Genomic DNA, 24,597 nt, shown 5'->3' with positions numbered 1-24,597 from the left:
CTGGGTCGAGGCAGCTCTCTGCAGAGACCGACAGGCGGATGCTAACGAGGGATGACACCGGACCGGACGAGTGTCCTCTAAGCTCCGCCCATTCCAAGGAGACCAGAAGGAGTCATTTAACCAATTTGAATGTCCAGCTAGAGATGCTACCCTCAGTCCTCCTCACCCCTCATGACCCGGACTGTGTCAAAGTGGATTCTGTGACCACAGTCAGGATGGCGGATCTCCTACTGTTCGCAACAATCCTCAGTGTTGTGGACTTTTAGGTCGGTCAAAACAGAGCTGTGCGAAGTCTCCTCAAGTTTACACGACTACCCGAAATACTGGTTACATTTGTCGTGTGAAGATTCGAAACACAAGGGAGTCTGTGTGTATTTCTTGGTGTTTTCTTTGAGACATCAGTTGTTGGATGAGTACCTCCCTGTGTGAGAGATCTATCACGTGTATGACAGAATGACCTTTTTCATACAGACCTTAGTACACCAGATCACAGTCCTATTAGCTCTACTCCCCATTTCCCTGTCCAGTGTGTGTGTGTGCGTGTTTTTATCTATGTCTCTGCGTGTGTATGGCTCATGTGCCCTGCCTTTAGGGCATGGTCATCCAAATCAATGCGAACAAACCTAGCATGCTGGGTGGCCATGGCAACGGCTGGTTGGGTAGAAATTGTGGTGTGTTAGTGGGCCATCCCAGCACTGGATGAGGTTTACTGGACCAGCAGATCACTTGGTGTGAGTGTGTGTGTGTGTGTGTGTGTCAGTGTCAGGTCCTGATGCTGTTGTCTGACTGTTCCCCATAGGGGGGGGATTACCTCATTTCCTAAACCTAGCCCAACCCCCCACCCAGCTGTGATGGACACACACACACACAGATCAGTAATATGATCACCCCTCGTATCAGTCCATCTATCAGACAAGTCAATAACTTCATCTGTGCCGGTCGTGTCTGTCTAGATGAATCTGTCTGGTCGTCAGGATAACTGGGAGTACTCTATACTTCACCAGCCTCGACAATACTAGAGACACATCGTATTTACTTAAGGAAATCTTTCAGTTTTAAAAGCTTTTTGATCTCCAGTATGTGGTTCTTTTTGAACCCATCTGGTGTCATTGTTGTAAAGCTGCAGTTGAGGTAGGCTGCTGTTGATTCCTAAGCTGTAGTGTTGTGGCAGTAAGGAGTCCAGCAGGAAGGCTGCTACAGACCCACCTTCAGGATACACTTCTAAACTGTTCCTCATGAAAATGGACATGCAGCACTTCCAAGCTGTGAGGGTCTACCTGTCTCAAAGCGTCAGTGATTCCGGACTCTTCCACAGCCACATAGCTGCCAGGTTAGTAGTGATGCTACCTTAGCATTACCGGATCTCAATGTTTACTCCATGGTCAGTGGTTGTGTTTATTACAGTGACAGATCATTGGTACGGGTTGTGTTCACCAGAGAAGGACTAGAAAAATCGGAACCACTGGACCCACCTGTTCTAATCAATAAGGTACTTGGTAGATGGTAAATACAAAACACTAGTATTTCATGGTAACACCATGTCAATGTTTAGTAGCTCCACTTCTAGCGCTCTGATATTTTATCGGATGACGTTTCTGAGGAATTTCTACCTCCGGTGTGTTTTTTTCTGAGATCCCTCTCGGCCTTCTGAGCGTTGTGTGTCCAGTTGGCATGTGCTAGCTCGCCAGGGTGCTGAGTGGCGGAGTGCTCATGTTAGCTTAAGATAATGCAGGGCAAATCCTTCTGTGCTGCATGTTAGCGGCTCTAATAATCTGATCTCATCTGCTGGCCAAATGTTCAGGCAGTACGAGGATATTGTGTTGTGTCACACGCTGATGCTGTACAAAGGTTGTTCTTTACTTTTTCAACCAAACAATTGCAGTGTTGGCAGTAACTCCCAGTCTAATGCAAAGCCACCACAGAGAGAGTCCTGAAAAGTAGCTTTCAAATTCCAGGAATGGCCACCATCTCTCATATAGCAGTTTAACAAGTCAAGTTCCTACTTGTTCTTGGTCACTGTCGTGGTGACGTGACTGCAAGTCAAATCTCCAGCTTGCAGCACAGGATACTGAGGAGAGGGGACTTGTTTGTGGGCGCCAGAGCGAACATCTTTGTTCCGGCCGTCCTAGAATGGTTGTGTTGCTGTACCTCTGAATAGAAGTGCTCTGTGAGTAGCCATGTTTAATTCACACCACAGAAGAGCGCGCCGCTCCAGGCTACAGCCAGCCTTCCGCTCCAGTAGCCTGCCTCACCATGTCCCTGTGAAGAGATGCAGGGATGGAAGGACAGAAGGATGGAGAGATGAGGGAGAAGGTTTGCATTCCCCAGATGGAGGCCATAGGATGCAGAGATGTTCCCCTGTGTTGCGCTGGCTGTGTTGCTAGTTGTGACAATGTTCACCGCCCCATGCTGAATTCTGCATATTAGAAGTTAAAGAGTTTTCAAACCAGAGATGGTGTTTTACTGTGTCTGAAGAGAATTTGCTCAAGGGACAGTAGGAAGACTGAGCTCTATAGATTGGAAGATCTTAAAACCTCACAGCAACTATTTGCAATTTATATTGTAAATACCTGGGTTTAACTTCTTTATCTCAGCCAGGGTGGTTAAACTACAATGACCCAGAAGTTTCAACTGTTAGGCAAATTCACTTAATTTGTCAGTTGTTTTCAAATACATTTAGAGTAATTGATCAGTGTCATTGACCCAGGTCTGATATGTACCACATCAAAACGTAACCCGACGACTACTTTGGCCGTGATACGTAGGATCATTTAACTAAGAACATGAGCACATTAATCCTGCGGAGGGCACCAGGAGCTGAGCTGTTCTGCAGATTCAGGGTTCATGGTCGTGTTTGGGTGGCACTGCTACATTATACTCTACTCTTTGCTACTCTACTGTTAGATGGGTTAAGTGTTTCTGGGGGATGGTAGATGGTTGAAGCTTAGTAAAATGGATCATATTGTATTACTGCAGAAAAATGCATTAGCGTGAGAGAGGATGGATTTACCTCTGTCCTTTTAAGTCAGTTGTACGTTCTAAATCCTTGTTATTCAAGGCCATACCGTATTCTTGCAAGTATGAAAGTGGGCTATTTATACACACGCCTATCACCTACACACACCTATGGCTGTGAACGCACCCTGCACGTGTGTGTGTCTTCTCCAGCTATACTTTCTCTGTGTTTGAGATTAGCAGCCTGTAAGGGAGGCAAAGCTGGTTAATTTAGAATTTAAGACTGTGGTGAGGTAATGATCTGACTGCCTCATAGGCCTCTGTAATCCTTCTTAGAACACACACACACACACACACACACACACACACACACAGACGCTGTAGTGTGGTTATGGTCCTTCCCTAAAATGACTAGTCTTGCAAAATGGGAAACTCCACAGGGTATAATCCACTAGTCTCCTTCTGTTCCCCCTGCCATAGACTTACTCTCTAATAACAGAGGCCTGCTTCCACCTCTCCCTTATATCAGTCCTCCTCTTCTTACTCCTCCTTTTCATGTTCCTCGTTCTCCCCCTTCTCACCCCCCTGTTCTCCTCTCCTGCTGTATGCCTGCACGTGCCCTAATGACAGGACTCTCTACCTCCTCCTCCACCTCTTTATTATCTGCTCTCTCACTAAAATGTATCATTTACATCTCTCTCTGTTTTCTAATCTGGGTCTGTGCTAAGAATAGCCTGAGGCGCTGTTTTTGGTTGGGTTATACAATGAATACAAACCCACCACACCAGCATGTTTATGGGCTTGGTTTGTCATGGAATCATACAGATGCATTTTTGGCTGTTGATCCAGAGTTCAGCTAGGGTGGTTAGGCAGGCTACAAGTCTTAAAAGGAGTTGTATTACAACATAAAATTAGAACTATTATGAGGTCAACTTGAACTTGAAATTCATTGAGCCAGCAGTAGTAAACAGTCACCGTGGCAACAAAAGCTCTATAGAGTCTGGCCTGACTGGTTACCATGGAAACACCGACACATTCCCGGGCGTTTTTTGAGCACAGTAAAGTCTGACATCCTAACTTGTTCTGTATCAATACTGAACTGGATTTTAGACAGGGTTTTTACCTAGCCTTCCCAGTCTCTCTCTTCACACACACAAACACGCACGTTATGGTTGCGGGGGGTGGTCGGGCCAGCGGGCCTTCCTCTCCCAGCATCAGAAAGCACTCAGCTAATGGAGTGAGTGGCCTGGGAGGAAAACACACACACATCATATAACAGTGCAGGGTTGAAAGGGTGTGTGTCTGTGGAGGGATGTGTGTGTGTGTTCATGTTGAAGACCAGAACCTTGCTTATAATTCAAAAGGCTGGAGGCCTCCTTTCTACATCTCGCCCATGAGGCTTATTTGACATGGTTAAGCACTCAGTGTAGCAGAAGCCTCCATCGCTCCTCTCCCCTCCCTCATCTCTATACCTTTCTCCTCCATCTTTTCATCTCCCACATATTTCTCTCAGTACCCTCTCCTCTCCAGCATAACCTCAGCTAACTTTAGCCCAAGTAGCATAAGCACTTGTTAGTGTTAGGACAGCTAGCATTAGCTGTCTAAAGTGGCATTATCTCAGCCTCTGCATTCTCATAATAGAAGCTGCAAATTTAGAAGCACCTAATAACATGTCAAGTCATAGACAAGGAGAGCCCTGCTGTCAAGTCTTTCCAAAGCAGTGAGGCTTTATATCAGGACTGCCCAACCCTGTTCCTAGAGTACTACTGTTTTGTAGGTTCTCATTCCAGTGCACCTGATTATAAAATTGAACAGGTTGACAAGCTGACAAGCTGAACTATATTTGTAACAACTGGGTTTGGTGTGAAAAGCTACAGGAGGGTAGATCTCCAGGAGCAGATTTGGAGTAAAAACCTACAGGAAGGTAGATCTCCAGGAACAGGATTAGGGTGTAATCTACTGGAGGCTTGCCTTTCAGTAGCAGGGCTGGCCAGCTCTGCTCTGAGTGAAGAGGGGTTGTTTCTTTTGCAACTGTCACACACTGACCAGATCACCTAACTGACTCAGATGTGCTGAAGGGGATTATGAATTCTTCTTGTGATGCTTAATTTTGGAGATGTCTATTTTTTGAGAAATAAATATGTTATTGAAAGGGACAGTATCCTAAAGCTGTGGTTGAGCAGAGAACCATCTGCTGCTACGAACGTTAGGAGTTTTGCTGTGGGTTCATTTGTATCTCATGGGTCTTAAGTGGTGGTCAGTGGAGCAGACCAACTAGAAACATCCACACAGATGGCTAGCTCAACCCTTACGTGTGTATTAGCCACTGTCATATCCAAGCAATACACGCTCTACTTCTAGAAACATATGGCAGTGTAATTTGGTTGCATTCACTTTTTTATGTAGTGTTGGCCGTGGATAGCAGAGTGAAACGGGATGAAGAGGGAGGGGAGAGAAGGATGAAAACAGAGAGAGAGAGAGAGAGAGAGAGAGAGAGAGAGAGAGAGAGAGAGAGAGAAAAATAACGAAATAGAGTAAGAGAGAGGTGTATGTGAGCTGTGAGGCAGATTGCAGCACTGCAATCTATATTTAAGTAGTCCAAGTTTAGGTCTAAGTGGTAATGTCTGTTATGCAGTGATTGAGTAACATCAGGATACACGTCAAAAAGAGGCAGAAAAGAAGGGGGTGAAAGGTAGAGAGAGGAAATGAGGAAGGTGGAGTAGACAGAAAGCAGAAAGGGAGAGTTTTGGAGGAAATAGAGACCAATGAAGAGAGACCGTAAAACCCCAGAATCAGGCAGATGGTCTGTCAGTCCTCTCTCTCCCCCAACACACACTCCAGAAATAGGGCTGGTTTTGTAAGGAGAGCTGTTGATCTTTGTGTGTGTGTGTGTGTGTGTGTGTGTGTATGTGTGTCAAATGATATTCCCAACACCTCTTCACTGTAGTTGGTTCAGTCTGATGGTGGCAGTGTTCTGCTGAGAACATGGGGTGCAAGAAAACAAAAGAGAAAGAGGGTGGGGAGGATGGAAAAGGAGGAGGAGCAGAAGGAAAAGGAAGAGAGTGGGATGAGGGGAGTGACAAATATGATGGAGGAATAGAGGTTGAATGAGGAGGATGAAGGAGGGAGGAGGAGTATAAAGGAGGGAGGAAGAGTATGAAGGAGGGAGGAAGAGTATGAAGGAGGGAGGAAGAGTATGAAGGAGGGAGGAAGAGTATGAAGGAGGGAGGAGGGGTGGAGGGAGGGCAGAGGAGGATGAGGAGGATTGAATAGTCACATGTTGGCATTTGAATGTTAGTGTAGCCCTAAGGGTCTCCGATACAGCACACTGTGTGTTGGAAGCAGTGTTTCGACTTTTTGAATGGGAGATCTGTTTCTGATTTTAATTCTCTTTCCTCTCCTCCCCTTTCTTGTCCTCTCCTTTCTACTCCGATCTAAGAGATAAGGTCAACCCTCTCTGCTCTTACCAGGTCTGTGGTAAACGCTGATGGTTTTGACCTAATATGGTGTCATGGTTTTACCTTGCTTTGTAACCATAAATTGGGTCCTGTGACCCATCCCAAAAGTGTGTGGTTGTATAATCGTTTTTTTCCCTCTCAGCTGGGTGATTAGATATCTGTTTTACCTCACCATGTCATTATCATAGATTACCAACATATACACAAACATACCCACACCATCCCGCCCTGCTCTCTAACGTCTCTGAAATATGCAATTATGAGGCAGCAAAAAGAGCAGAAAGGAGCAAGGCATTTCCTCGGTTTAGAGGTTGTGGATAGGGAGCATATTTAGACACCCCTCCCTATCCTCACAACACCACAACATGTCAGATACTAGGACCTTTTGAAAGGTGTGGCTCAAATAGCTTCTACGTCCACTCATTAATCAGATACAGACACTTTTGTATGTATGTATGTACTTTCTAATGTAGCATCACATCCACATGCATTGAGAAATGTCAACCTTCATAAAAATTGCTACACCCTGTATTGACCTTGAACCCCCAACCAACCAACTACATGTCCAACAGACCGAGAATGCTTGACCCCTGACCTCTGACCTCTGACCCTGTGTGTTCTCTCCTTCCCAGTGAGCAGAGTATCTGCCAGGCACGGGCGTCCGTCATGGTGTACGATGACGCCAGTAAGAAGTGGGTGCCCATCAAGCCAGGCCAGCAGGGCTTCAGCAGGATCAACATCTACCACAACACGGCCAACAACACCTTCAGAGTGGTGGGGGTCAAGCTGCAGGACCAGCAGGTACGGAGCTCCACGCCATACGACCCCCCCCCCCATCCTGGGAAGAATATGATTTCCCCCCCCCCCCCCCAATAAATCACTGTAAACATAAGACATTTAAATAATATTAATAATATACATTTAACATTTTATAATGTGTTACAGCAGTCATTTTGGTGTCACCCTCAGGAATTTCTCTTGAAAAAATGTATTTGAATTGTCCCCCCCAAAATTGATAGCAGATTTTCGCCAGTGCCCCATGCACTCACCTGTAACACACCGCCACAATTCCATGTGGATGGAATGAATCATGAGCCCGATCCATTCTTAAACCACTCACACTCAGTCACATAGGCGTTTCCCTTTGTGCCGTTGGTCCAACAAAAAGTACATTAGGCTGGGGATTGGCCAGTGACTTGGTTTCATCTGCAGGTGGTGATCAACTACTCCATCGTGAAGGGTCTGAAGTACAACCAGGCCACGCCCACCTTCCACCAGTGGCGTGACGCCCGCCAGGTCTACGGCCTCAACTTCGCCAGCAAGGAGGAGGCCTCCACCTTCTCCAACGCCATGCTGTTCGCTCTCAACGTCCTCAGCTCTCCTGATGCCACAGGTGCCCTGGCTGATTTTGGTTTAGTTTTTTTTAGCATTTTTCTGTTGTATTTTGGTTTAATGCTGCATAGTGAAATGCATCAAAGTGAAGGCACTCTAGTTCTGGGGAAACCACATGGTATCTAATTATCCATTGATAACGGTTAATGGGTTGATTTGGCCTGCTATAGCGTGTTAGAGTGATTCTAATATAGGCTTGGTGAAATCGGTTTACAGTAGCTCCAGCCTGAGCTGGAGTTTGAGTTTTTGGGTCAAAAGGAATCATTTTAATGGATCCAAACAAATGATCTCACATGCTTGTTTCAGGACTCCCATCACCAGTCAGGTTTTTCTTGATTGTTTAGATTTCTGTATGGTTGCAGCATCTGCAATGGTGTGCGTGTGTGTTGAGTATTTGGTCTCAGGGTGCTCTAGCTCCCTCTGGTGGTCTGGATGCTGCATGGCGAACCTCCCTGGGTCACTGGTAGTTGTTGACATACAAACCAAACAGACTGGGCTGTAAAACAGATACATCGCTCTCAGGTGTGTCTGTGACAGCTTCCATTCTACCTACATAAATTTTGTCAGGCTCTGGCTGGCTGACTTATGACCCTACATCTTCTCTTGCTCAACCAGACAGCTTGGCCTCTCTGGTTACTGTCTGATGCTACTTATAAGCCATAAGGGGGTCGGGATGGGTGGGGGGACAGGAGGGGGTCCGGTGACAACCCCATTCCGGCCCATTCCTTTCCATCCTCGCATTCCCATTGGTGGACCCAGCCTGGCTAAAATACCCACGGAGCCAAAGTGTCCCAGAACGCCGCAGTCCCATCTCACATGGCGCTGCTCCTTTATTTGGGAACATCAGAGGCGAGACATGGGCCTCCTCACGCACTCCAGTGGTGCCTGTGTCTGTGGAAGGCAGGAGCTCTCTGTTACACACATACCTACCTGCTGGGCTCCTCTGCTGACTCATCAAGCCTCAACTCTGGCACCTAGTAGCCCGGCCCACTACCTGTCCAGACGTTTGCGTGCAGTACGTTCGTTCCCAGGCCTGCAGCAGCAACACAGACAAGACTCTAAGTTTCCTGGCTGGGAGCGGCAGTGTAGATAGGAACAGTAGGGAACTGTGGTTGAAGACTTCCAAAGAGAAGAGAGTCTGTAAACATGTTGACGCCACAGTTGTTGACTCCACAGATGTCACCGCGCACTCTGAGGAGGGTCTCCTCAGCTCGGATCAGCCTCAGTAAGTACTGGTCCCTCCGTGTGCCTGGTGTGTGCTCTGTGTCCCAGCAGTCCATGCAACAGGTCACGTCCCAGTCTGTGTATTCTCAAACAAATGGATGACCCAACAGCAGCACAATGCTGGAGGAGGAGGGAGGTCTTGTAATGGTGTTGCTACGGAAACTCCTGGTGTGTTGGCTGGTCTCCTAGCATCTCCGATAGAGGCTGGTTGGGGGGGGTTGCCTGACTGGACTGGGTGACTATCAGTTGTAACTGTTTGGAAATGAGGTCATCGCCATCTAATGTAAGTGTTTATGTGTGTATTTGTGTGTCCCGCAGAGCAGGTGTGTTAGTGTGTCTGGGGATCAGCCCGTCTACAGGTCCAATCATGCCTGCTCTCTTTCCCGCCTCCTCCTCCACTCCACCTCGCCATGGCAACTGCCAGGACCCCAGATGTTAGCTCAGAGCATCAGGCTCTCAGCTAATTGTCTCATTCACAAACACACACACACACACACACACACCTGCATACACACCCAGAGTCTTAAAGGAAAATAATTGGTGGTGAAGTGAATCAGGGTGTGGTGAAGTGAATCAGGGTGTGGTGAAGTGAATCAGGATGTGGTGAAGTGAATCAGGGTGTGGTTCATGCATGGTGGTTCAGGAAGTAGTTGATAGAAGGTGAGTAAAAGATTAACATGTAGTTGGCCTGCTGTTAAAATTGGTTATGATTTGCTTGAATAGAACGCATCAGGTTAATTTAAAGCTGACAGAAGGCAGTGGCTGTGTTATCAATTGAATTTTGGCGTTGTTTAAACAGTTCTTCTACCGGCTTTAGCTATGCTGTGTCAGAGAACACTGTGTATGCTTTAGCTATGCTGTGTCAGAGAACACTGTCTATGCTTTCGCTAGACGTGTGGTAAAATAATCTCTCAGCCCAACGAGTGGAGGAGATGATTATCATGTGTTAACAAGGGCGCTTCAGAGGAGCGTCAGGGAGAAAATGTCCCGAGGCTGCTGCAGTCTCAGCGCTGCCGGCCTGGAAAACAACGACTCCACTCTGTCTGAAGTCCACTGCAGAGGGGTGGAACACACATACACAACACACACATACGCAACACACACCCACACAACACACACCCACACAACACACAACCACACAACACACGCACGCACACACAAATATAAATGCAAACACAGATACATTACACACAGTTATTTATTACGAAACGGGAGGAGGAGGGGGGTAATATTGCCGGAGGGGGGTTGATGTTGCCTTTGTTTAATGATGCAATATTATACTTCCCCTTTTTATGAAAGAGCTCAGTGGAGAGGACTGAGGCTCTGCATGTACATGAGATCACGTTTATTCCTTGATGTTTATCCTGTTAGCACGAAGGAGCCGGAAAGGTCAGTGCTGCAGTATCTTCAGCAGGTATGCAGGTTGTGTAATGATCAGAACCCAGTTAACGCAGAAACTGCATGAGTCATTATTTCTGTGCAGAGCATGAAATGCGAGGGATGAAACAAGAAAAACATGTCAGCAAAGTGGCAAGCCTGATAATGACTTGATGTGGGAGCAAATTATTATGTGCCAGCCCTACTGTTAACACTGGCCTAGTTGAAGTGGAGTTACTGTAAACATCAGTATCCATGTATGTAAAGATGCCCACCCCCCCCTCCCTCCTCCCCCTCACCAAACACACCCAGAGGAACTAACACTTCAGAGTCACAGCCTGGCAACAGACACTGATCTTATTGGGGGCTATTCAGGACACGTGATAACCCAGTGGTGTCCCTTTTAATAGCTGCCTCAGAATAGAGCCTCTTCCCCTGCTACTGTAGGTGTTAGCCTGGGGCAGTTAGCCTGGGGCAGTTAGCCTGGGGCAGTTAGCCTGGGGCAGTTAGCCAGGGTTGTTAGTTGGGGCATTTAACCTGGGGCAGTTAGCCAGGTCTGTTAATTGGGGAATTTAGCCTGGGGCAGTTAGCCAGGGCTGTTTGTTGGGGCATTTAGCCTGGGGCAGTTAGCCAGGGCTGTTTGTTGGGGCATTTAGCCGGGGGCAGTTAGCCAGGGCTAAGATGGAGATCTAGGGGGCTGTGGGTGATGACAGTAGGGCAGACTGTGTATCAGACACAGTTCTGCTCCAACTAACACACAGAGACTCCTCATGTCAGATGAGCTATGATTGTCTCAGTGATGTCAGAGAAAACTGTCACACAGGCCTGCAGGCATGCCTGCTGACAAGACCAACAGACTGCTACACTGAAGAGAATCTGACTGAAAGAGGGGGAGAAAGGAGGGAAATGCCAGAGGACGGAGGGAAGGAGAGGGAGGGAGGGAAAGGGTTAGAGTAAGAAGAAGAGAGGGAGAGAAGGAGAGAGGGAAGGAGAGATGGCAGGAAGAAGAGAGAGAGGGAAGGAGAGAGGGAAGGAGAGATGGCAGGAAGAAGAGAGAGAGGGAAGGAGAGAGGGAAGGAGGGAAGGAGAGAGAGAAGGAGAGATGGCGGGAAGAAGAGAGAGAGGGAAGGAGCGAAGGAGAGAGAGAAAAAGGAGAGATGGCGGGAAGAAGAGAGAGAGGGAAGTAGAGAGAGAGAGGAAGGGACTGAGAGCGGGAAGGCAGCAGGAACTGACATATGATGCTGTGTCATAGGTGTGTTGTTGTCGGAAGGGGAAAGAGCAACATATCAAGTGGGGAAGGAGGGGGGGTAGGGCCACACGTCAGCCGGCACACATACCGTCTCACCTGACTTCAATTTATAGAATTACCAGGCTGTCAGTCAGACTGGAGGGGAGGGATATATAAGAGGTCTTTCTACAGTAAATCTCTTTCTCTCATTCCCGCTTTCTTATCTGGTATCTTTCTATCAGGTCCCACTCTCTCACTACCTGGTCTCTCTCTCTCTCCTTAGCTGGTCTCTCTCTCCCTACCTGGTCTCTCTCTCTCTCCTTAGCTGGTCTCTCTCTCCCTACCTGGTCTCTCTCTCTCTTTACCTGGTCTCTCTCTCCCTACCTGGTCTCTCTCTCTCTCCTTAGCTGGTCTCTCTCTCCCTACCTGGTCTCTCTCTCTCCTTAGCTGGTCTCTCTCTCCCTACCTGGTCTCTCTCTTTCTCCTTAGCTGGTCTCTCTCTCCCTACCTGGTCTCTCTCTCTCTTTACCTGGTCTCTCTCTCCCTACCTGGTCTCTCTCTCTCCTTAGCTGGTCTCTCTCTCCCTACCTGGTCTTTCTCTCTCCGTACCTGGTCTCTCTCTCGCCTTGCCTGGTCTCTCTCTCTCTTTACCTGGTCTCTCTCTCCTTGCCTGGTCTCTCTCCCTAGTGTCTCCCCTCTCTATCCCTACCTACGTACTCCCTCCCTCCCTCTCTAGCTGCTCTGTCATGAGCAGCAGTCTGATGTTCAGGGCTGTGGACAGGGTTTCACCCCAGCTGCCTCCTCACAGTTGTACAGGTTAGAATCACAGACTAACACGGACCAACACTAACAAGCCAGGTCCTACATCACAATCACACACTTGCTTGAATGCATTGTTTACTTCCACGTTTGGTGAGATTTTCTTGCGTCGAGTTTGATGTAGTGTTTGGCCGTCGAGCTGGGTTGTCTATCTGGTATCATTGCTCCTTGTACATACTTTCTACGATGAAGCTCTTATGAAGCACTTGCTCTAGGCTGTTCTAAGTCTGGGGGAGTCAAGGGAGTCAGGTGGCTGAGCGGTTAGGGAATCGGGCGAGTAATCGCTGGTTCGATTCCTGGCCGTTCCAAAAATGACATTGTGTCCTTGGGCAAGGCACTTCACCCTACTTGCCTCGGGGGGAATGTCCCTGTACTTTCTGTAAGTCGCTCTGGATAAGAGCGTCTGCTAAATGACTAAATGTAAAATGAGTTGAGTTACTGAGTTTCATCTTCTCTGCATCTGTGATCTTCTTTTCTTCTTCCCAGGTCCAGCTGTCTCCCGGCAGAATGGCCCTTCCATCGATGACCCTGACAGCCAGAGAAGGTAAGGTGACCCTCTCCACCATCGCCTTCCTGAGACCCGCAACACACAGACACAGTACATTTAGACCTCACACATTACAGGGAATACTCTGGAAAACACCAGAGACGAAGTCAGATGTACCATCACATCTCATAGACAGCATTTGATTGATAAATAACTTCTTTAAAAAGACTAACAAGCATCCTGATGATGACACAAACGTTCAAAAACTGAGCATAAAATACTGTTACATACTAGGTCTGGAAAAAGTATTTCTGAGGAATTGTGGTTAGATAACATTGGCCAGATTGTCTCTAGTGGCCAAAACTGGTACTATACCTTCTATGTGATGAAGTGACTAAGGCACATTCACAACAACAGTAACACATCCTCTACACTCTTTTGATACATTATGCAGTATGCACCTTCTTTCAGTAAAATAGAGTATCCAGTGTCTGCTCTTTATAATATCGAGTTTATACAATAATGAGTACAGAATGTTGACGTGTATTTTCTGTGTGTCTGCAGGCAGATGATGGAGCAACATCAGATGCAGGCGCACAAGGAGAGGGAGAGACGGACCTCAGGTTCAGGTGAGGCACACACACATACACACACACACAGACACACACACACACTTTTGCACGCAAACACTCAAACCCCCACACACAAACGACTCAGTCAATACATACACTGTCGTGTGTCAATAAAAATCAGACAACAGACTGTTTGCTTAACTAGAGTGCTTTAGCAAAGTTATCAATTTAGCTCCAGGTAACACACTCTCAGTGTCAACAGAAATTTTCAAAGTCCACAAAAGCCAATCTCAGTGGTTCCCAGCTGGCAAACAAACAATGCCACTGTAGCCCCTAGCAACCTTTCTTGGCGAGAGAAAGAATGACGCTCTCTACAAATTGGTCCTAAACAATTTCCTCACAGTAACACACACACACACACATACACAATCCCCCCCACACAGAGACACACACTCCTACACAAACACACAAACACACACACCTCCTGCTCCTCCATATATACACTCACTGGCCACTTGCTCCCGTCATCTTGCTGTGTCAGTGATCCTGGGGATGAGATGGAACATGCTGTCTGCTCCGCCAGACGGTCATGTTGCATTGGGCGTCTGTTCTCGGATCTTCTCTCAGTTCTGCTTCTCATTATTTACCAGGTCCGATTTTCCATCTCTGTTCAGTTGGATGGTTGATTTGTCATCTCACATTTTTCTCTTTTCTTTTTTTTCCTTTGTTCGTTGCTCGTTTTCCTCCTCGTCCTCGTGCGCTCCGATTCGTCCCCTCCTCCTCCCCCCCCCTCCTCCTGCTCCTCCTTTTGTCATCCGCCTGCTTGTGTCCTCCTGCTGGTCCTCCTCCACCGCCTCCCCCCCATCTCTCTGGGGGTTTTAGTCGTCTCCACGCTGCAGTATAAAGTGTCCTCCCCACCCCAGTCAGACACTCCCCCCGAGTACAGACACTATCGAGCCAGTACTCTCCCCCCCTCCTACGTCCGTGTGGCCTCCTCCTCCCCCTCCTCCTCCTCCTCCTCCTCTTCGTCCCAGGAGAAGGACGCGGGGGCGCAGCTCTCCTCCCAGCTCTCCAGCTCCCTGGCCTCCGCCTTCTCCCCCGTCCAGCCTGCCCTCCCAACCCAGGGCCGGCAGATCCGGCAGATCCCCCTCTCCCCGCCCACTGCCCACCGCCACCAGAGCCAGGCCCAGGAGCAGCCTGTGCTGCCTCCCAAACACGGCACCTGGTCCTCCTCACACATGTACGCCCCCATGCCCTCCGCCACCTCCTCTCCCCCAGTCATGAGAGCCATGCCCGTCAAACAGGGCCCTCCGCCCCAGTCCGTCCTCCCGGTGGCTCTCCCCCTGCCCCCTCTAACCAGCCGCATCAAAGCCCATCCGCTGGACACAGCCAGCCACCAGCACACACTCCCTTACCAACATTCGCTCTCCCATCAACACTCCCTACCCAATACTCATCATCATCCCCACCCCCACTCCAATGGGCAGCCTGAGGAGTACTATCATCCCCAGCACCAGCTCAGCCAGTACTGTGAGGCCGTTTCCCTGCCACCTCTGATAGGACAAACAGCCCCAGGTCCCGCCCCTGTCCCCCACCAGCCCCAATACCCTTCCACCTTTCACCCCCAGCCAGCCTATCAGAACACACCCCTCTACTCAGGCTCCTCCCCCTCACCTCCATCGTACCAAGGCATGTCTGAACCTCAGGCGTCACCCAAGAAGAGCCCCTCCCCCGTCTTTCAGCCGGCCATGCCGGCCAGCAGCAGTAAGTATGATCACAGAGGGGCTGCGTCAGTGTGTGTGTGTGTGTGTGTGTGTGTATGCACGCGCTCAACCCCTGGAACCAGTTCTACCACAGTGTTGAGACTGTCTCGATAACTCATCTTGTGCTAACATGGGTAAAGTGCCATGTTAACACCGTGAGAGAATCATGAACCTGCTGAACCTGTCATCCCCCGATATTAAGCAATCATGTCTTGCCTTGTTTCGCTTTCCCCAGGTCCTCCAGTTTCATCCGGCCACCCTTCCTCTTTGCCATTTGTGCCCCCCCCAGTTGCCCCCCCTGCCCCGGCTCCCATGGCTGGACCACCAGCCCCTCCTCCCCCACCAGGCCCCCCACCCCCGGGCCCCCCTCCCCCAGTTACAGTGCCCCCACCCATGCCTCCACCTCTGCCAGTTGGCGGGGGCCCGGGGGGGCCGGGAGGGCCTGGAAAGGAGCAGCAGCCCTCGGGTCTAGCAGCAGCGCTGGCTGGAGCCAAGCTACGGAAAGTCCAGAGGGTAAGCATTCAGTCTCCTACTACCACCAGCCCTCAGCGGTTCATCACTCTCTTGGAGGGATTTCAGTTCTCTGTTATCTGTCTAACTACGGTTAGAGTGTACTGTCTCTCAGCAACACAGAGGTCTATGTCTCTGGGGTTTTGCGAATTCTCTCTTGGATAGCTAATGAATACAACTGGTGTAGGAAAAATGGCTGACTCAGACGAGACTAGCACCGTCCTGAGGCCAATTAATCTCTTGAGACTCTTAACTCACATCTTGTGTCTACTGGTCATAGACCTGATTCTTGATCCTGGCCTGCTGTTTCATTCTGGTTCTGGTGTGTGTGGTCAGGATGAGAGTAGTCCTTCAGGGTCGGGCGCAGCCAAAAACGACGCCAACCGTTCAAGTGGTGGCAGTGGAGGAGGGGGTGAGGGGCTCATGCAGGAGATGAACGCCCTGCTAGCACGCAGGTGAGAGTCACATGACATACAACATATCACAATAAAACTAGCATCAGTAATCGACTTCATCATCCCATAATCCGCTTTTGACTGTTCTTTTACTACTTTGTTTTCCCTAACTGTCTGATTTTGTTATTTAGACGGAAAGCTTCCGAAAAACCTGATGAGGTGAGCCTCAGATATTTTTCTTTCAAAATGTAAAAAGTAGTCTATCCTAAGGGTTACAGATTACAATCAGGAGTCTTTATCGCTCATCTAGTGACTTGCATAAAAGTAATGCGTGACATACTAACTACATACCGTACACTCACACAGGATGACAACAATGCCAGAGGCCCTCAGAATTCCACGGGTACAGTCTCCAACACTTACTCACCTGCACAAGCACACATTACAAATGTTTCCTGTGTCCTATTGTTCAACCAAAACTATTTTGTGTCTATTTTTCGACCTCATTTTCTCTCTCTCTTCAACCCACTTCTTTCTCAGATGCTGTGAGGAAACCATGGGAGAGATCCAACTCTGCAGACAAGTCTTCTCTGGTCTCAAGGTCTGTACTAACCTGTCTATTTTCTAACTATCTATCTGTCTCTCTGTCGGTCTTGTCTGTCTGTGTGTCTTTTTTTTCTTTTTGTCTCCCTACCTGCCCAACTAAACCAGCTTTCCATCCATCCATCCGTTAGATGCAGGCCTATATCCACTCGTGACTCTTTCCCCCTCCCCCTTCCTCTTTCTTTATGCTTCTGTGGTGCAGGGTGAGGCCAGTCGGTAGCTCCAGTGAAGCTGACACTGAGTTTGACAGAATGAAACAGGTAGGAACTGGAATCTCTCTACACCAGCTCTGGGTCTATGGGAGAGATCATCATAACCTTTGTTGAACCTCAAATCTTGAACACAAACCCAAACCCATAACATTTAGAAGTGATTTTTTTTTTTTTGCAACAGGAAATCTTGGATGAAGTTGTACGTGAATTGCATAAAGTGAAGGATGAGATCATAAATGGTAAGAACAGAACCAAAACGTTAAAGGTTCATCTGATACGACATCTAAAGGTAATCCTATTGTCTTAGTTCTACACCTCAATGGACGTAGACAATGGAATCCTAGTGATGTTTACCCATAATGACGCCGTGAGGTCACAGTACCTTACAAACCAGGCCATTACTTATTCATACTCATCTGTCTCTGGGATCACAGAGAACTGCAAGGACAAGGACATCCTAACACAAACTCCTCCCCATTATGTCTGCCTTGCCTAGTGTCCTCACAAACAAGATCTAAAATGTACAATACACATACTTTTGTACCTTAGTATATTCATATTCTATGGTATAGCAATATATCTTCTTAAAAGTGTCCCACGTTTGGTAGAATGTCATATCCATGTATCTTAGCATATTTAGTGTGTGTACCGTGTGTGTACCGTGTTGTGATATTCTCTTTGACATGATGTGCCATGTAAGAACAGGCTACCATCTTCATGTCTCCTCTTCTTCTTTGCAGCCATCAGACAAGAAGTCGGTCGAATCGGCACAACATAATCTCTCTGAATGATGGAGGAGGAGGTGGTGAGCAGGAGGAGGGGCAGGAGCAGAAGAGGAAGTGAGGGATGAGGAGCATGAGGAGGATGAGGAGGATGTAGGATGAGGGTCAAAGGTAGCAGATGGGGCAGAGCTGAAAAGAGGAATGTCGCCTCAACATTTCTGTGAAGCCGTATGTGAACATTGACTGCGACGCCGTAGAAATGCCGTGTCGACATTCGAAGAGGAGAGCGGTGGAAGACAAAAGAAGAAGAGAAGCGAGAGAGTGAATTATAAACTGAAGGGAGGATGTACAGTGTGGATGGACAAACGGATGGATAGATTGATAGACGGCAGGAGGGACCGACGCTGGTGCGGAGTGTGGGTGTGTGTTCCTGTCTGTGCATCAAGAGACTCAGTCAGCCAGGTGTGGCACGCCACTGTCCTCTATCCGTTCCACGTCTTAAAAGAAAATATTTTGGTTTTTCTAAGTTTTTACCGTTTTATTATTTAAAGAACAACTGTGACGATGACGACCGTGACGATTACTTTATCCTCATGAATATTATTGAGGGAGAGAAACTTGCACACCATTTCCATCAGCCTTTTTCTATGATGTCTGATTTCCTGAACCCTGGGTGTACGATAATGATGAGCACACTTGCGGCCATGAGCTGACCTGCAGCTTCCACTAACCCCAAATGGGCATCTTGAAGCACTTTAAGATCCATCTGCTTTATCCATCTGCCTGGCAGCCGTGTCACGAGCGCTGGAGCTACGGGGGGGGGGGGGACAGTTCATGAAATAGAGCTGTACCTGGGCACAGACCACCTGACCCCGTCTAGCTGTTAAACTACATAGTCGCTCTCTAGACTCTATTCTTTGTGAACCTCTCAAGTATGCATGACGCTAATCTCTATCTGAATTTGTTTTTAATTGGTTATAAAAAAAAGGTGGTACGTTTACCCCAGTGGTTTGTTTATGTGGATATTTCCCTTTCTATTTAAAGATTGAAATTGAATTTGGTACTGTATGTGAAAATATTGAAAAAGTTTTGCTTTTGCAACAATGAAATACAAAATAAATCAATGGTTGTGTGAAGATGAAAACGTTTATTTGCAGGAGACCTTCTGCTCACTCGTATGTTCTGATGAAAAAAACAACAACTCTAAGTAAATGAATTGAAGAAACTGAGAGATCTGTGTACAGTATTGACTGGTGTGTTCTGTTCATCTTTAAATCTATTTGTGCAGGCATGTTATTCTGTAAAAAGACATGTATACTGAACACAGTAGTTCAAGGTAATAATTTAAAATATGTATCTCTTACAAAGACATATTCTCTGATGCCATCTCAGTGTTATTCAATTCTAACTCAAACTTTAGTACACTATCATCCAATATTGAATACAGTACATTGTAAAGACAAAATGACAGTGCTTCAAATCCAAACAGTTTGTCTCCCGGATGCAGTGACATCACTGTGATTCAACCAGAATGGAGCTTCACTGAAGAACTGTCTCTACTCACTGCCAAGTGAGTTTCACTGCAAGTTCACCTCAGCACCATTCAGTGGAAATGTAATTTAATGTAACGTATGAATTTAGCACACCTAACCTCTAGCTCTGCAGTCAAATGCTCTAACTGCGAGCTCTAACACTCCATGTCTTATAGAATTAGATAAGATTGGTTTAGGACTGTCTGATTGTATATTGTATTGGTCTGTTTCTCATTAATAAGAGTAACTTTTATAAGAGTAACACATTCTAACAGGTCCAACTAACCTAACACTTCCCTACATATTCTAATCACCTCTGTCACAATGCAGGCCAGTCCTGAAACTTATACACAGCATTATAACAAATGGACTCAAACAGGCTAAACAGGAAGCTTTCATGCGACTTAGGCCTGGGCCTGTATTAACGAATGCCTCACAATTAAAGAATACTGATCTAGGAACAGGTCAACATAATTTAAATCAATTGACAAGTGGTCGTCATTTAAGACACCTGATAGATAGGACATGTATTGTGCTAAGGAAGTCTTGACTGTGCCGGCTGGATGCTCCACTGTGTCAATCTCCATTGATAGAGAAGATTGGATGCTGGGTTGGTTGTGTTGAAATAGCAATTACTCCTTGACAAGCTTGTACTCCCTCTTGATCCTTGCATAGGGGCCAATGCTGTCATCAAACACAAAGTCCCACAACACCCTGGTCCAGGAACTGTGTTGCGGCAGCAAGTCATAGAACTCAGCAGCAATCTTTTTCACCTGGGGACACAAAGCAGGGACAGGGTTCAGAGGATGGTCACTATAACCGTAATCTAATTTCTCCTTTTTTTTGTTGCCATCGCTAGCTCTGTAGGTGTTCCCATGGGGATTGTCATGATTGTTTTTGAGATGGTACTTCTCAAATTTAAAGCCCTAAGGGTGATGTTCCTGGATACAGCTATCTTGGGTATGGGTGCCCAAGTTTACTGTTAATGTTACTGTTTTGTAACAGTGACATTATATTACCTAAGAGGTGAACATTGTTCCATCCCAATCTAAACTGGCAGTCATGGTTATAGAGTTAGTTATATTGGTCATTCTTGAGTGGCTACTCATCAACCGTTAATCAGTTACATAGTTTGCTCTTTAAAATCAATATTTGATGTTTGCCAATAGTGCTGCAAAGACACAAAAAAGGGTTGGTTTAAGTTAACAGACATTATGGGTGGGAGCAGGGGAATGTTTTTGCTGTGTGTAGTGTGTGGTAGTGTGCTCGTCAAAGGCAGATTGGTGTGTGTGTGTATGTACTGCTTACCTAAGGCAGATTGGTGTGTGTGTGTGTACTGCTCACCTGAGGCAGCCTACTGCCGGGAATGCTTGGGAAGTCATGGTGCTCCATGTGGTATCCAACATTGAAGGTGATGCAGTTGAGAGCACCATAGTACGAGTAGGTTTCATGGCCCTTCAGGAACATATAATGTTCTGCTATGAAATGTCCTGAGATGGGATGCAATCCCATACACAAGATCGACCCGGCGATGAGGTAGACGAGGGGCTTAACACCCCAAAAGTAGTAAAGCAGGAGGTCGGCAGATAACTGGACGGCAGCATTGAGAATCTCCAGCTGGCCGATGGGTTTGGGGTTGACCACTAGGGGGCGTATGGCGTAAAAAAAAGGCTGGAGGAAGAGCCAGAGCACTTTCCTCGGGGGGGTGCAGAAAAACCATCCCTCCAGAGAGGTGGGGATGTCCACATCCAGCCCGTCCCCTCCCAAGTAGCGGTGGTGGTCGACATGGTACTTCTTGAAGGAGGCGGAGTAAGGCAAGCCGATGGGCAGGTTGGCCCACATCGCAAACCAGCGGTTAAGACGCGCCAGCTTGTTTCCAAAGGCCACATTGTGGGAGATGTCATGAATGGCCAGCGTCAGGGAGTGGTTGATGCAGCCTCCGAATGCATAGGCCCAGAAGAAGACCCACTTCCAGGGCAGGTCGTGGATTAGGTAACAGGCCAGGAGCTGGGTCAGTACCATGCCAGACACAACCCACTTCAGCTGGGGGTCAGCACCCATCAAGGACTTGATCTCGGGATACTTGGCTGAGGAAAATAGACACAGAATATACAGATTAGTTGACCATGGTTATCTATCTATTTTAGGTTGTATTTCATGTCTTAAGGGCCAGGATGTTGGACCAAAACACATTAATGGCATGGAATGGATACAATTAAGTCAGGCAGGTGAATTTAAGGCCTCTATTACACAGACAGACAATAAAACAGGGCTACATTTGAATGTCTTGACCCGGAGAAGACACCGCTGGTAAATAATGTTGTTCAAGTTGTTTTGTTCACACATACAAATTACACAGGCACTGTCAAGGGAATCTTTCACCATGCATCACCATCACAACTGTATTTACCCCATGTCTTTAGAACTGCTCTTTCCATAGGGTGCAGTTTTATTATTGATGGGAACTGCATTTTCTTGTGGAAAAAGAACTTGTTCCTGTAGAGCCATATCCAAAAGTGTTGGACAGTATTTTTTTTATTATTTTGTCACATTTGTTTACTGGAAAACAATAATTTCATTTGTTTTAAAGGCTTTTATTGGCAAAACCATTCAATATATAAAAAGAGCCTCCTTTTAAAGCAATCAGTCTGCTCTTATAATCCAATCAGAATGATAAGAGTGATTTCACCAGACTTAGTTCTTGTTCCCACTTTCCCATGCGCTGATGATGTAATTAGTGAAATTATGTTAGCTGGTCAGTTTGTGCCAGGACCCAAAAACAATTAAGTGTTTTTTTTTGTGATTTAAAAGGCATTTGATCAATCTGCACAATAATCTAGAAACAATGTGAATCAACACCACAACAACTGAAGTAGCAAACTTTGCCAAATAGAAACTATGTCACTGCCAATACTCTTGGCCATGGCTGTACTATTTTATAACTTTAATAATCTGATGCATCAACTTGGCTAATACAGAGAACTTCTGCCTTGCTTTCCTGATGATACATATTTAGGTAAACACTGGATGATCAGGAGCAGGAAAATAGGTGTTCACTTGCTTGCATGTAAATGATGGCTTTCCCTGCTTTGACCTGTTTTGCATGTTATGTCCCATGCAAATACAGTTCAACTACAAGATTATCTTTTCAAAGGAGAATCCTTTTTTACGGATGCATCCCTTACACATGGCAAACCCTCATCTGGCAAGCTCATCCCAATGTAATTAATTTACATTCATTTGAAATCCATTGACGAACGACATCACAGACTAACCGTTTACAGCAGTGTGATGGACCTGACACACATTTTCTGTCTTTGACTGTCAGCAGAGATCAGCAGAGTAGAGATTACTTAGTAACCAGAGGTCATAAATGCAACAGAACTCTATGAGTGACCACATCTCTCTTCTTTCCGTAAACACACCCTTTACTGCTTTGTGACTTTCACACACCCTCAGGAAGGAATGACTGCTGGAGAACTACATTAATGTCAGTCTTACACCTCTTGTTGAACAGGCCTGCGGTGTCAGAGTGACATACGAGCAACAATGACATCTCAATAGATAACATCATATAAGAGAGCATAGTCAAGATAACGAATTTGATCAACAATAAGTTAGGCTACAGTCCATCGAATTCCAATTACAGATTACAAAATGTAACATCAGATGTCATTTTATTTCATTATATGATTCTAGGCCCTAACACATTAAATACACAACTACAGTCTCTTGATGGCACAGGCCAGAGATCAGAAAAACAGATGGCCTTAATAATTAAAGAGGCTGTGGTGTCAGGGAACCCATAACTTTTATAGGCTTCTTTCACATCAGAGAAGAAATACGTTGTGGAATTTGATGGGAAAAGCTCACATGTAAACATTTAGCAGAAAATCAAACAAAATCACCCTATAGAGTACATTCATACTAAATTGATGGGAAAGTTGATTACAGGCATTGATCACACACAGTAAACAAATCTGCTGTTTACAGCTAAAGTTAAGATTGAACAAATGCTAAATTCCCTATACCTGTCAAAAAATGTGGATGGCTGTCGTACCATTGTATACATGTGCGTTTATGAAGAGGGGAATGTTTCTAGTTACCAAGACAGGCTTAAGGGCTTGTCAACTGCACCTGCTATCAGCCTGTTGAGCACTATTGTTCTGCATGTCAGAGAAACTCTTAGCACTGACTCAGTTTACAGGTGGGGGTGTTCACCCAGTCAGCTGAGGTTTTTACATAATCTGGTTTTATAAGAGTGAAACCTGCTGGAATATTCCCCATCATGTTTCATCACCCCTATATTAAATGATCTTGTCACAAACTGATTTCAAACTTAAGTCCACCTGTCAAAACTTCAGTTCACAGCTTAACAGGCAAATGTAGAATTTCTCAAATAGCCTATGTTTTGTACTCAATAGATATACTTCTAAACGTGTCTTGTATCAACTGGCTAACCCTGTTGTAGACATGACAAGCGTCAACATACAAACTGGTAAAACCGGATACAACCATTTAGTGTTTGATACAATTTTCAAACATTCTGGCAACAAATCTTCACTTTCACCACAGAGAAAACGACTTGTTTTTTCAGTCGATTTGTCAGTTACTTTACCTAATATTTCCTTCCTCCTCGACGTGTGGGGTTGGTCGGTGTAAACCCATTCAAAATCCTCCCGTCCATCTGTCTTCCCCATGTCGGTACCTGTGGTGCTGAAGGAGCGGTGGTGGCGGCTGGGTGACTAGCTGTGTGTGACTGGCTCAACTACACACACTCATCCCGAGACACACCCACCAAAGGTAAAAGGTGTGTGAGGATCACATTCACGCTCCTCCTGCAAAGTCTGTGGAGGAGGTGACTAGTTTCGGTGAGACTGTTGCCACTCTCAGACTACTGAAACCTAGCTAGTTAAAAATGTGGGTACAGTGAGGGTAGTCCACGTTTGATTTTACTCATCAAATGGCCTAAATTATCCTACAAGATATAGGCTACTTATTCTTGTGACATTGTCAAATAAAATGGTTCAATAAATGTCACTGTATCTATCATAAAGGGTGACGTTTGCTGTAGCCTGTTGTAAAGGCTATAGCGAGAAAGTTATCCCTTATTTCTCAGCGTGAGAAATGGATGAAATGCGTGAGACTTGAGAGTCCTAGAAGGCCAACTGCAGTGGCTAAAACTAGCCAATTAGGGCTATTTGCTGCTGTTAGGTCCAGCCAAAACAATGCAGATGAACGAGATAGATAAGCAAATTAATGTAGCTTATAACCAGAACTCCACCATGCTAGCAACAGTAGCTTACTCATTGTAAACTTGACCTGTTAGGCCTATAGTTTCACAGATG

General features: G+C 46.4%; 2 protein-coding genes across 3 annotated transcripts in view; one reads left to right on the top strand and one right to left on the bottom strand.

Moving 5' to 3' along the window:
* The window catches only part of evla (Enah/Vasp-like a), a 23,418-nt gene extending 4,472 nt beyond the window's left edge, over positions 1 to 18,946 (top strand). The window contains exons 2-14 of one of the 2 annotated variants that reach the window (XM_084677832.1): positions 7,046 to 7,214; positions 7,626 to 7,806; positions 12,940 to 12,997; positions 13,505 to 13,569; positions 14,395 to 15,276; positions 15,511 to 15,788; positions 16,122 to 16,240; positions 16,372 to 16,399; positions 16,547 to 16,583; positions 16,721 to 16,781; positions 16,986 to 17,043; positions 17,177 to 17,234; positions 17,736 to 18,946. In XM_084677832.1, the coding sequence (XP_084533958.1) occupies positions 7,046 to 7,214; positions 7,626 to 7,806; positions 12,940 to 12,997; positions 13,505 to 13,569; positions 14,395 to 15,276; positions 15,511 to 15,788; positions 16,122 to 16,240; positions 16,372 to 16,399; positions 16,547 to 16,583; positions 16,721 to 16,781; positions 16,986 to 17,043; positions 17,177 to 17,234; positions 17,736 to 17,773 (2,032 nt within the window). In that variant the 3' untranslated portion in view covers positions 17,774 to 18,946. Of the gene's footprint in view, positions 1 to 7,045; positions 7,215 to 7,625; positions 7,807 to 8,587; positions 9,031 to 12,939; positions 12,998 to 13,504; positions 13,570 to 14,394; positions 15,277 to 15,510; positions 15,789 to 16,121; positions 16,241 to 16,371; positions 16,400 to 16,546; positions 16,584 to 16,720; positions 16,782 to 16,985; positions 17,044 to 17,176; positions 17,235 to 17,735 lie in introns of those variants that run through there. The other variant, XM_084677841.1, reaches the window with a different exon arrangement.
* degs2 (delta(4)-desaturase, sphingolipid 2) lies at positions 18,332 to 24,597 on the bottom strand. The gene is made up of 3 exons (XM_084678028.1): positions 23,868 to 24,597; positions 20,594 to 21,336; positions 18,332 to 20,022 (listed from the first exon to the last, which is right to left on the bottom strand). The coding sequence occupies exons 1-3, from the start codon at positions 23,947 to 23,949 to the stop codon at positions 19,882 to 19,884; spliced, it is 966 nt and encodes a 321-aa protein (XP_084534154.1). The 5' UTR covers positions 23,950 to 24,597; the 3' UTR covers positions 18,332 to 19,881.

This window comes from Hypomesus nipponensis, chromosome 3 (assembly GCF_054491055.1).
Source record: "Hypomesus nipponensis isolate SF chromosome 3, ASM5449105v1, whole genome shotgun sequence".
In the NCBI taxonomy this organism is placed as follows: domain Eukaryota; kingdom Metazoa; phylum Chordata; class Actinopteri; order Osmeriformes; family Osmeridae; genus Hypomesus; species Hypomesus nipponensis.
This window is presented reverse-complemented; position numbering and strand designations above follow the sequence as displayed.

Coding starts and splice junctions, on each gene's coding strand:
- degs2 (XM_084678028.1), bottom strand. CDS start 23,949: ATGGGGAAGACAGATGGACGGGAGGATTTTGAATGGGTTTACACCGAC. Junction 21,337..23,867: donor GAGGAGGAAGGAAATATTAG/GTAAAGTAACTG, acceptor TATTTTCCTCAG/CCAAGTATCCCGAGATCAAG. Junction 20,023..20,593: donor CCGGCAGTAGGCTGCCTCAG/GTGAGCAGTACA, acceptor TTGTGTCCCCAG/GTGAAAAAGATTGCTGCTGA.